The sequence below is a fragment of the Canis lupus genome, chromosome X (genome assembly GCF_011100685.1).
Source record: "Canis lupus familiaris isolate Mischka breed German Shepherd chromosome X, alternate assembly UU_Cfam_GSD_1.0, whole genome shotgun sequence".
In the NCBI taxonomy this organism is placed as follows: domain Eukaryota; kingdom Metazoa; phylum Chordata; class Mammalia; order Carnivora; family Canidae; genus Canis; species Canis lupus.
In genome coordinates this window covers 44,936,860-44,948,857 of record NC_049260.1, presented here as the reverse complement: position 1 = coordinate 44,948,857, position 11,998 = coordinate 44,936,860, and the positions used below count along the sequence as shown (strand labels likewise).

At 58.8% G+C, this 11,998-nt stretch overlaps 1 protein-coding gene and 1 non-coding gene across 4 annotated transcripts; both read left to right on the top strand.

Annotated features, from left to right (window-relative positions):
- The first annotated feature begins 1,162 nt into the window (after positions 1 to 1,162).
- LOC480926 (melanoma-associated antigen D4) lies at positions 1,163 to 8,867 on the top strand. Of its 3 annotated transcripts, none has more exons than XM_038587474.1 (13): positions 1,163 to 1,304; positions 2,277 to 2,487; positions 2,782 to 3,618; positions 3,999 to 4,202; positions 4,310 to 4,373; positions 4,620 to 4,699; positions 5,059 to 5,150; positions 5,877 to 5,956; positions 6,039 to 6,081; positions 6,493 to 6,555; positions 7,535 to 7,649; positions 8,007 to 8,437; positions 8,630 to 8,867. In XM_038587474.1, exons 2-13 carry the CDS (start codon positions 2,278 to 2,280, stop codon positions 8,637 to 8,639), a joined length of 2,229 nt encoding a protein of 742 aa, XP_038443402.1. In that variant the 5' UTR covers positions 1,163 to 1,304; position 2,277; the 3' UTR covers positions 8,640 to 8,867. The 3 variants fall into 3 exon arrangements, with proteins under 3 accessions (XP_038443402.1, XP_038443403.1, XP_038443404.1); XM_038587475.1 differs by having other exon boundaries at positions 2,247 to 2,487; XM_038587476.1 differs by lacking the exon at positions 1,163 to 1,304 and adding an exon at positions 1,305 to 1,438.
- On the top strand, positions 7,158 to 7,289 carry LOC119868667. The gene has a single exon (XR_005386643.1). It is a non-coding gene; the product is annotated as a small nucleolar RNA SNORA11 (small nucleolar RNA).
- Positions 8,868 to 11,998: the final 3,131 nt, after the last annotated feature.

The window sequence follows — 11,998 nt, the reverse complement described above, 5'->3', positions numbered from 1 at the left end:
ATGCCTGGAATTCTGAAGACCAGCCTAGCTTCTTTCCACAAGACCACAGCTGCCCCAGGCCCCTGCCCTGGACGGAACCCCGGGCAAACATTTACTCTGAATCAGGGCTTGCCATGGCTCAGACACACAAGTGCCTGATTGTCCTGGCCGCCCCAGCGGGCACCAGGAAGGCCTCGGGCGCAGAGCGTTTGTGCCACTCACAGCAAAGAGGCCTGACCGTTGGGGCAGGGAGCGGACCCCAAGGAGCAATTCCCACACCTGGAGGGACCCACGTACATTAGGCGAGGGGTGGAGCCTGGGGAATCTCTCTCTACCCATGTCCCGGATGCAGAGCTTGAGCTTGAGTCTTGGAGAGCACAAGCTTCACTTGTTTGGGACAGGTGTTGGCAGGCAGAAGAGGTGTGTGTGTTGGGGGTGGGGTGGGGGGTGGGTGTGGAACTGTCGCTCAAACTGGAGAGGGGAGCGTGCCTCAGTCCCCAGGCCACCACTGCTGGGACATGGGGTTTGGAGTCAGGAAGACTCAGGCACACATACTGCATTTTCTGTTTACTGGCTCTGTGGCCTTGTCAGTTCACGCGGTGTGTCCGCACTTCAGCTTTCTGATCAGTAAAATGGGGATGTTGACATCTACCACCTCCCAGGGCTGCTAAGAGAGAAGACCAGCCCCAGCAAAGATAGAGCTCTGATGCCCAAGCTGCATAAAGAGTGGCTGGGGAAGCAGATGTTCCCAGTGTGTCTGGGGGCCATAGAGGTGGAGAGTGCTGGGGAACACAAAGGCAACGGGCATCTTCTGGCCATTTCCATTCTCCTTGTTAGAGTTAGAGACCCAGCTAGAGACTGCGTTTGTGACCTAGGGGTCATGCTAGGGAAGCCAGGCATAGTGTATTCCAGACCACACTGGAGGAGTTTAGCGGGAATGGGAAGGGCAGGGACCAGAAGCATCGTGCAAAGGTGCGGGGATTGAGGGTAGATGATTGGGTGGTCGAAGCGCACCACAGGCTGCGAGTGCGCGCGCCTCTGGTAAGAGGAGGGGTGGGGGGTATCTGGCGGGAGGGAGAAAAAGTCCCCCACCGCGCCCACCCACTCGCGGAATCGCATGCGCACTGGGGACCTGGTGGAGAGGGCTTTTGTTGGGAAAGCGGGCGGGCTGGAGGGGTCCGCGCATGCGCCGGCTTCCCAGCCGCGGGGGGTGCGCGGAGAAAAGGGGCGGGGTGGTGGGAGCTGCTGTGCTGGCAGCAGTAGGCGAGGGCGCGGCTGCGGGGTTCCTGGTGCTGAGGACGGACGCCATTGGAACCCCAGGGAAGGTAAGGATCCAGCCTCAGACCGGACCGGGAGAGGGCGAGTGGCACCAGGCACGCTGCGCCCTCCCCGCCCCCACACCCGGATCCGAACAAAGCCCAGGCACTCAGAACCGAGCCCTGTTAGACCCACGGTCTAGGTAGGACCCCACCCCCTCGCCGTGCCGTCTCCCGCCAGGATCTCTGCCAGGAGACGCAGAGCCCTGCATACACCGGAGCCCACCATCCGAACCCCTTTAGCAGATCCGTGTGCTCCGTGCTGAGCTTCCTTAGAGCGGAGGCCCTACCCCCACCCCAACCACTCCTAGATCACTCCCAACCTGCTGACCCGCGTTGCCCCCTTCCTGGAGTTGCAGTCCTGGGGTTTGAGACCTCCAGCGTTCCAATTCATGCCTCACTTACTCCGAGCCCCTACCCCACCCCCCGACACACACACCCCTAGAGCTGCTGTATGAGCCCAACCCAGACCTGAATCAGCTGAATGCCCCCACCCGGACCTAGCCAGAGGGTCTCTGGATTCAATTTCCCATAGCTTTCCGGGGTCCCTGTTGTCTGAGCCCTCTCATGTCATCTGCTCCCCCTTCATCACTAAATCAAAACCCTTTGTTTCTCCCTCTCTCGATGCACATCCCCTTTGGGACTTTTCAGACCCAAGCCCGCCAGTCCACTCCCTATTCAAAGCTAGCCGCTGGGATGGGGAGCTTGCCCAGCCTAAACTCCCCTTTAAGTGCGAGGTTTCCTCCGACCACCTCTGTCCCTCTCTTAGGGCTCTGCCTCTGACACTATCTAACCCAACAGAACCCCCACACGCCCACCCCCTCCCTGGCCCCTCCCTCTGCCTTGTACTGCCTAGTAACCTGATGATTGCCGCCCCCCACCTCCTGAGAGATCCCACCTCCCGCTGTGTCCCGCCCTCTCCCCCTGAAGAGGCCTCACCCTCCCTCCCAGGCTGAGCTCTCTTCTCCTTGGGACCCCCAGCATGGCTGAGGGAAGCTACCGCACGGAATCGGAAACCTACAACGTTGAAGACATGGATGAGGGCAGTGATGAAGTGGGGGAGGAAGAGATGGTTGAAGGAAACGACTATGAAGAATTCGGTGCTTTTGGAGGCTACGGCACCCTCACCAGCTTTGACATCCGTATCCTCAGAGCCTTTGGGAGCTTGGGTCCAGGCCTTCGCATCTTATCGGTGAGACCCCTTGTGGGCCACCTGCTGGCCCTGGGCCCTTTCCCCTGTGAAGCTGCTGGAGAGGGGGCTGCTGTGGATGAAAGGGAGGGTTGTGTGGGGAAGGACTGCCCAGCTTCCCCAGCCTTCCCTCTCCTGCTCAGAGAAAGGGGGTTTCGGAAGTCTGGGGCCGGGGGTGGGGGGGGTGGGGGCAGGGGGAGCTGGCTGCAGGGGGGAGGCTGGCCAGCACAGGGAAGCATGATGTGCAGCACATGTAGAGCTGTCTGCCCTCCCCTCCCTTTCTCTCTGGCCTTGCAGAATGAGCCCTGGGAACTGGAAAACCCTATGCTGGCTAGGACTCTGATGGAGGCATTTCAGCTGGATCCAGAAACACTTGCCAATGAGGCTGCCGCCCGTGCTGCCAACGTAGCCCGCGCAGCTGCCTCCAACCGTGCTGCTAGGGCCGCTGCTGCTGCGGCCCGTGCCACCTACAATCAGGTGGTTGCTAACCACCCGGTGACCACAGACCAGGCTTCAGGAGAAGATCCTCGGCCCATGACATATGGGGCCCAGGGTCAGGCAGCCACCCCTGAGACAATCCGTGCTGCTCCACACATCTCCCAGATGCTAGTCAACAGTGAGATGGCCGCCCCAGGAGCTCCGGCAACGTCCACACAGCCCCACACAGCCTCCCAGGCCCAGGAGGCTGCAAACGAGGGCCCTAGTAGCGCCTGTGCTTTCTCTCAGGCTCCATGTGCTAGTGAGATGGATGCCACTCGGCCCAAGACCGCCTTCCTGGGTCAGAACGACATCTTTGATTTTACCCAGCCAGCAGGTGTCAGTGGCATGGCCTTCCCACGCCCCAAGAGACCTGCCCCAGCCCAAGAGGCCGCCACAGAGGGCCCCAGTGCTGCCTCCTCCGGGGTGCCCCAGGCAGCACCTGCCAGGGAGGGGGCGGCCACCCGGCCCAAGACGACCAAGTCTGGAAAGGCTCTTGCCAAGACTCGGTGGGTGGAGCCCCAGAATGTTGTGGCAGCAGCTGCTGCCAAGGCCAAGATGGCCACAACGAGCATCCCTGAGCCCGAGGGCGCAGCTGCCACTGCTCAGCGCAGTGCTGAGCCCTGGGTCAGGATGGGAGGCAAGAGGACCAAGAAGGTGAGACCTCCCTGCTATCTCCAACCCTCCTTTCTCTGTTCAGCCCTCTTCTCTGGCCCCTCCCCTCCCCTCCCCTCCCCTCCCCTCCCCTCCCCTCCCCTCCCCACCCTCCTCCCCTCCTCCCCTTCTCTCAGCTCTTGCATGTTTGTCCAACATGAGTTTGCTAGCATGCTCAGACTCCACCGAGTCTCTGCCCTCAGGCGTGGAGGAAGAAGAGGTTGGCTCAGTGCCGGGCACGTAGTAAGCACTCAGCACATGTCATCCACTGTTTGTACTACTCTTATTTCCAAGTACGTGCTTTGGTTGAGATGTGTGCTGGGCACTCTTGGACGGTGAGCCTGCTAGCCCTGGGTCTCCTCTCTCTGACACTCTGACTATAGTCCAAGCACCTGGATGACGAATATGAGAGCAGCGAGGAGGAGAGAGAGCCTCCTGCGGTCCCACCAACCTGGAGAGCACCGCAGCCCCCATTGACGGTGCGGGCTCAGGTGGCTCCCCGGCCCTCGATGGCCCTGAGGTCCCAGGTGCCCTCAAGACACGTGCTGTGCTTGCCACCCCGCAACGTGACCCTTCTGCAAGAGAGGGTAAGAAACCTGCTTTTCTCCCATCTCCCTCCTCTCCTCTCCTGTGGGCCAGTTCCTGGAGGTCACCCATGCCTTGCTCTCCCCGTGTGCTCCTCTTCCTCCTCCAGGCAAATAAGTTGGTGAAATATCTGATGATTAAGGACTATAAGAAGATCCCCATCAAGCGCTCAGGTGGGCAGCCCGGGCCCCCTCCCCGAGCTCTGCACACCCCCCACAATCCCCATCTCTACCCTATGGGGCCTGGCATCAGATGTCTCCACCCGGCAGGCCCAGCTGATCCCTCCATGTGCACAGTACGGGGTGGAGGGGGGAGTGGGGTTCCCGACGGTGCTCCCCTCAGCAGGGTTGACCGAGGGTTGCTGCAGCTCTTTGGACCCTGCTCAGCCCAGGTGCTCTCTCCACCCCACTCCCCCGCAGACATGATGAAGGATGTCATCCGAGAATATGATGAACATTTCCCTGAGATCATCGAACGAGCAACATACACTCTGGAAAAGGTGAGCGAGGGGCAGAGGCAGCTCACTGTGGTACAAGAGCTGCAGGGAAGCCTTGCACCCTGCAGCCCCCTGAGGTCCACTTTCAGTACACCTCCTCTGGCGGGCTCTCCTAGCTTCTCCCGCATGATCCCTTCTTCGAGGCTTCCCCTCCCTCATGCTGTCTGTTCTCTGAGCCTCCCTGGTCTCCTGAAGCCAGTGCCAGAGCTCCCACAGGGCAGTTCTCTGCAGCCTCTCTCCTTGAGCCTTCCGAATAACTTCGGGGTGCCTGTGGAGGGAAAGTTCTAGCGGGGAACTCAAGGACTGCCTGCAGGACAGGCAGCACGGGTTTCTGATCCCATGTTGTCTTCTCCCCCACATAGAAGTTTGGGATCCACCTGAAGGAAATTGACAAGGAGGAACACCTGTATATTCTCGTGTGCACCCGGGATTCCTCAGCTCGCCTCCTGGGAAAGTAAGAAAGGGCAGGAGGGTTGTGGCCTTCCTCACTGTGGCCTCCCCCTCCCCTTCCTCTCAGAGCAGCTGGAAAAGGGGCCTTTGGTGCCTGGCACAGCTCCGGCTCCCAGCCCCGCAGTCCGTGGTACCCAGTGATTAGGGGATGAAAGGGGAAGTGGCCTAGGCTGAAGCCTTGCTCGATGCTCTTGATGCTCTCGGGGGGGGCTTCCCCTCCCCACGCCCATAACCCCACCCCCCACACCACCTCCAAACCCCATCTTCTGGGAAAGAAAAAAAAGTGGGCTCCTTGTTGCCTGCCTCTTCCTGCTATGTGCCTGGCCTGGGCTTGGCAGTGGTGGTCCTGGAGGAAGGAAGCTTCCTGTCCAGTGTAACTCCCGATGCTCAAGGGGCAGGGAAGGTCTGGATGTGCCCCCGAACACGAACACGCTACTGCTGCTGCTGCTGCTGCTGCTGCTGCCGCTGCTGCCACTGCCAAGTGGTTGCTCCCTGCCTGACCCCCTCCTGGATGGAACTCTGTGAGGGGGCATTCACATCCGCATTTGAGGCATGAAGCGATTCAGTCTCAGACAGAGGAATGAATGGTCTGGATTAGAGAGCAACTTGTGCGTAGTGTGCGAAGAACAACCCCGTAGCCCAGGCCTGTGGGCAAAGCTGGTTGGGTGAGCCAGCCCTAGTCTCTTGGGCAAACGGCTGCTGGACAGGATCCCTCTTTCTACCCCTCTAGGACCAAGGACACTCCTAGGCTGAGCCTCCTCTTGGTGATCCTGGGAGTCATTTTCATGAATGGCAACCGTGCCAGCGAGGGTGAGTGGCTGGACCCGCAGCCAGGGGGTTGCCCAGTCTCAGCCTGGTGTGCTGAATTCTTGTGTCTCTTCTCCTCTCGCAGCCGTCCTCTGGGAGGCACTACGCAAGATGGGACTGCGCCCTGGGTATGATTGGGCTCTCGGCTCCCGCTCCTCAGTGCTGTCCTTGGGCACTGGTGGCCCCGGGATTGTAAATAGCCTGGTGGCCTCGTGCAGGAGGGTGGATGTCCTGGACTGGGTTGAGCGCTGAGGGTGCATGGTGAAATGGCCCTGGACTCTCAAGCCCCTCTCTGCTCCGTGTCCCCCCTCTGTCCCCAGATGAGATCTCAGAGAACCCATCAGAATTGAGGGTTCAAATCCGACCCTTGCCGAGGGCATCCCTGACATGGGGCCATGTGGCCCCTGCTGCCACTCCAGACCTCCATGGGGATGCCCCACAGGCTGGGACGCTCTCCATCCCGCTAGGGAGCACACCTGCCCACATCCAGGCACTGCCATTGTGTGTGGTTATGGATTCCTTCCTTTCCTGGCCCTCAGGGTGAGGCACCCATTCCTTGGAGATCTGAAGAAGCTCATTACAGAGGACTTTGTGAAGCAGAAGTAAGTATTGGCCAAGTTAACTCTGTCTCACACTCGCGCATTCCTCGTGGGCTGATCAGGCTGAGCGAGCCACTCTCCATGCCGGATCTTAGCACAGCGGGATAGGCGTCTCTTCTGTGAGGGTGGGTGGGGTGTGTGAGTGTTGGCGGGGAGTAGACTTCCAGCGCAGCCTTGGAGAGAGGGAGTAGAAGTCGACAGAGACTCCAGTGCAGGTTGTGTTAGAACCACTGTGCCATTTGGCCCCTGTCCCCCTAGGCTGTAGGAGAATGTCTCCTGCTTTACATCCCAGGAACCTGGGGCTCAGAGAGTTGGAAGCCTGAGCGTGGCCCCAGCTGGTGAGGGGCCCATTGGGTCCTGGAGCCCAGCCCGCCTACCTTTCTGGTCAGGGCCCACCCGGTCCTTGGTCGTAGGAGAACACGTGTGTACTCATGCAGGCGCACTACACATGCCCGGGTGCACACAGACATGCGAATGTGTGCGCACACAAACAGACACGGAGTTGGGGGGTGTGCGGAGAGTATGCTGCGTTTCTCCCCTTTACAGTCCTCTCCTATGGTGGATTGTCCTGGGGTTCCGCCAGGCCATGGGCGGGACCCTGCCGAGGAGTGTGCTCAGAGCAGGGGACCCGAAGAAATGGCTCCTCTGTTTACGACACACCCAATGGGAATCTGGGTTCATTGTGACAAGGGGCCAGAAACTGGTGGCCTTACTACAAACAGAGACACCCTACACGTGTTCCACTCTGCATGCACTTCCTGTGGCGTCTGGGCAGGACCGGCGCCACGTGGAGGCCTCGGTCCTGGAGGCAGAAACCCTGGGAGTGAGCATGGGCGTGAGGCATGGGCTGGAGGGCCAGGACAGTCCTCCTGCAGGAGCTGAGCTGCAGTATCGGGGCTGGGAAGGGACGACCCGGGAGCCCTTGGCACAACAGCAGGTCTGCTTGGCTGGAGGCAAACGTTTATCTTCCTCTCGCACTGAGGTACCTGGAATACAAGAAGGTCCCCAATAGCAGCCCACCCGAGTATGAATTCTTCTGGGGTCTGCGAGCCCGTCACGAGACCAGCAAGATGAGGGTGCTGAGATTCATCGCCCAGGTAACTGCCTCTGTTTGGGGCCAGGCGGTGGGGTGTGGGTTTGGTCTGTGCCATACCTTCTCTGTTTCTTGGTCATGGCCCCCTTCCTTAGGCTGTCTGTCCAGTGAGGATACTGATGCATTCCTAAGTAGGTGTCTTCCCCAAGTTCACAGAGGTGTAGTAAGTGGGAGGCATGGGGTGAGGTCCTGGGGCTGGCAGGGAGTCCTTAGGAGAGCCGGATCCCAATGGTCTTTCCTTTCGTCGGGACCATGCACAAGGCACTGGGGGTGGGAGCTGGTGGTGGCAGTGTATGGCAGGAAGCAGGTGCCCCGTGAACGTGGGGTCGCTGTTTGCATGGTCTCTGTTGCTCTACCGCAGAATCAGAACCGAGACCCCCGGGAATGGAAGGCTCATTTCTTGGAGGCCGTGGATGATGCTTTCAAGACGATGGACGTGGATATGGCTGAGGAACATGCCAGGGCCCAGATGAGAGCCCAGATGAACATCGGCGATGAAGCCCTGATTGGACGGTGGAGCTGGGATGACATACAGGTGGAGCTCCTGACCTGGGATGAGGATGGAGATTTTGGCGACGCCTGGGCCAGGATCCCCTTTGCATTCTGGGCCAGATACCATCAGTACATCCTGAATAGCAACCGTGCCAACCGGAGAGCCACTTGGAGAGCCGGCGTCAGCAGTGGCACCAATGGCGGGGCCAGCACCAGCATTCTGGATGGGCCCAGCACCAGCTCCACCATCCGGACCAGAAATGCCGCCAGAACGAGTGCCAACTTCTTCTCCTGGATCCAGTAAGATTTTCAGTCCATAAACAAAACCCCGAAGCAAGGGATGGGAAGGGGCTGTGAGGAGTCCAGTCGGGGGAAGGCCTGGGTGCAGTGGGGGAGCAAAGAGTGTGAAAGACCCTTGTTTCGTTCTTCGTACCCCTCCCCCACTGGCATGTGTTTATACTTCTGCACCTGCTCCTGTGTCTTCCTTTACAGGCAACGCTGACGCTGCCGAACCGCAACCGTCCCTCACCAAGCCAGAGTGCCTCCTCGGATCCCTCCTTAACAAGGCACTCTAGGCAGCTTCGACCTGCCCATCCCAGATGGCATGCAAGATGAAGCTCTCTTTGCCCTTCCTGCTTTCATCATGTGCTTTCCTTGTGCGCTTCCGTGGTGCGCCTTTGTCGTGTTTTCATGTTTTTGGTATCAGTGTTACATTAAAGTTGCAAAGTTACTTGGGGCGTTTCCTCCTTCCCTTGTGCATGGACCTGGGGACGTGGCCATCTGGGGGGCACGTGGTTGAGGGCTTTGAGGTAGATACTACCCGCCTCTGCCTGGAAGGCAGCAGGTGTGGGTAGGGTGCTGGGAAGATGTGGAGGTGCCAGCTGGGTGTCCAGACCATGAGTTTTGAGAGGCTCCAGTCCCCACGGTGGCGTGACTTCCTACGAGGTACAACCTCACTTGGGCGCCAACGGTGGCAGGGGGAGGGGGGTTGGCAGGAAGAGGGGTGGAATGAAAGGCTGTGGGTTGGTGCCACTATCCCTCCCACCAAGGTGCAGGGTCCACAGACATCCACCAAGACCCTTCCACCTCATCTTTGGAGGTGCCATCTTGGAACCCTTCCCTCATCATCCACACAACTTTAGCACCTCATCTCTCCCTCAGGTGGAGTCTTCAGGACAATGAGATAGGCCTCGGGGACATTTTCACCCCTCCAGCAGGTTGAGGGAGGAGCCATAATTGCCCACAGAGTAGGTTTAATGAAAACAGACCTCAACAACCTGTGACCGGACCCGAGGCCTGTTTGTGGGCTCCAGAGCTCTCCTTTGCTGGGAACCAGTGAAGGCCAAGGCTGGGCCTAAGTTCTGGTGTCTTCCAGGGCTTGGGGTGATCCCTGTAGGAGCGGGGTTGGGACTGCGATTCCTGCAAGGGACGACAGTAAGAGCAGAGATGCCTGGGAAGAGCTCAGTGGCACGCAGTAACAGTGTCCAGAGCTCTCTCAGGTCCCTCAGTGATGCCCACAGTTGAAGAACGAGGCCCCAGGTTAAGAAGAAGAAGAGGATCGTGTGAGGGCCCCTGCACACCATTGCCTCTTTTCCCCCAAGAAGAGGTTCCCTCCTCTCACCCAGACTTGGCTCCTGACCCAGATCCAGGCACATACTTTCACAGGCCCAGTGGAGAATGAAAACCGTGGGACCCCTTGCTCGGAAATCATTAAGAATCCCAAGAGAGTGACGGTAACGCATTGAACTACGTGTGCAGGCCCTCGGAGCAAGGGTCCCATGGGGCTGCATAGGTCACACCCTCAGGATGCTAGCTGTATAAGGTTTCCTCCCCTGAAGTCAGGCTTCAGCTGGGTTTCTGTCTAGCCGACCACTTCTGTGGTGTCTGCCTGCCTGGCTGCTGGGTCCCTGCTTGGCCACGTGGACACTGTGATTCCGACAGAAATTGAGTCCCCTTCACTTTAGCTTTCCTGATGCATGGTCTGGGATGAGAGAGGGATGAACGATGCCTGGCATCCGAGTCCTGGGGTGATGAATGATCCAAGATTTTTCTGGCACGCTCACCCTGGGAACCTCCCAGGACCCTGTTGTGCACACAGCAGGCACATGCCTTTTCATGGATGAGGGTGCAGACACTCACCCAAAGCCACAGGTGTGAGCGTGAGCACTGTGTGCAGAGGACACCTGAGGTACAGCATCTCATCTGGCAAGGAGGAGAAAGCAGCTCTCAGAAACAGGGTGCTGGTGAGGGTGCCACCTCCCCAGGCCTGTGGGCTTGTAACACTCCCCTCTTCCATCTTCCTTTCCCCTGGCTGGCCCCTCTCATGGGGTGGGCGGGATGGGGGCAAGGGGCTTCCCTGGAGCTGCACTCTGCATGGGACAGTTGAGAGCAGGGTGGGCGGGGAGGAAGAACACAGTGGGGTGGCCTCTGGAAGAGGGAGGAAGGAACACCCAGGGGAATGCTGACAGATTGACTCTCAGGCTGGTCACCTGAGAGGCAGCCCACCTGCTTACTCACAGGGCAAACGTGCCACCAAGGCAAGTCTCCCTCCTGGGGCCCCAACCCAAGATCCTCCAAGGCTAAATGTGTGCTCTGTCCACTGTAGCTGGCTGCCACCACCTTAGAGGGGCTCACAGTGTCATGGGAGCCACACTTCTATCTCTCACCACTCTCCAACAACAGCCACTCTCACCCATCCAGGCTGTGCTTAGTACTTCCCATCTCCCTTCACTGGGCCAGGACCCCACCCCTCGCGGCTTCCCTGTCCCCATGGTTCATCCTGGGCTTTTAAGGCCCCCACCACCCTCCCAGCCTCCTCCTCCTCTTTGTCATCATCACTGTCAGGCCCTGGGGCCCAGTGCTTGGGTGCAGGATCTCATTCCATCCTCCCTGGTACTCTGCAGGGGTGACTGTTCCCACGGCACACATGACAAAATGGACTCTGAGAAGGGGAGTGACTTGCCTGAGGCCTCTGACCTAGCTCTGCCACCACCTGGACGAGTGACCTTGGCTCAGCCTTTTCTCTCTCTGGCCTTCAGAGTTCCCACCTCTCACAGCACAGGATTGGGCTAGATGTACTCTTAGTGTGCCCCAGCTCTGAGGTCCTGTGGATCTGCTTTCCCCTGTCACATCATCTCTCTGAGCCTCAAGTGTTTCCTCACTGAGTAATAAGGGTAAAAGCATGTACCCAGCACTGCCTGGCCCAGCTCCCATGGGGGCTGGGAGCAGCTGGTATGACCTGTGCATGAAAGTGGGTAGGAAGTGGGTAAAGCAGTCGGAGAAGGACAGGTGCATGTGCCCCCTTCTCAATCTCCACATGTCTGAGATGGAGGTCCTCTGGAAAGCACCTGAGACTAACACTCCTCCCTGTCCCCCTGAGCCCTGTGACCTCAGGCAAGTCACTCCACCTCTCAGAGCCTAGTCTCCATTTTCTCATCTGCGCAGCCAGGGTTACTTACAGTGCTTGCCTCACCGTCTCCAAGATGGTACCGAGCAGTAGAGATTGGAAGGTATCGGAAATCTACTAGCACCAGAAACCTCAGCCTAAACTCAACCATCTTTTCCAGTGAGGAGACGGAAGGCCAGACAGAGGAAATTACTTGTCCGATGTCAAGTTGCCAAGTTCCCCGGGGTTCAATTTTGGATGACTCCATACTGCAAGTGTGCTTTATTTGGAAACTACCATCATAGAAATGATACAAATCTGCAGGACATCGTACACTTCCAACATGACTTTGAACGCTGCTCACACACCCTCACGGTTTCCCGAGGTGCCAGCACTTCAGCTTCCATGTCAGAAAAGGGCTCTCACACCTGAAGGTGACACAACAGTTCCTTGCCAGGCTTCCCGCCTTAGTCTGT

What these genes read in the sequence shown, in the direction of transcription:
- LOC480926 (XM_038587474.1), top strand. Translation starts at nt 2,278, where the DNA reads ATGGCTGAGGGAAGCTACCGCACGGAATCGGAAACCTACAACGTTGAA. An exon ending in GAGGCAAGAGGACCAAGAAG is followed by an intron (nt 3,619 to 3,998) that starts GTGAGACCTCCC and finishes CTCTGACTATAG; the next exon opens with TCCAAGCACCTGGATGACGA. An exon ending in GATCCCCATCAAGCGCTCAG is followed by an intron (nt 4,374 to 4,619) that starts GTGGGCAGCCCG and finishes ACTCCCCCGCAG; the next exon opens with ACATGATGAAGGATGTCATC.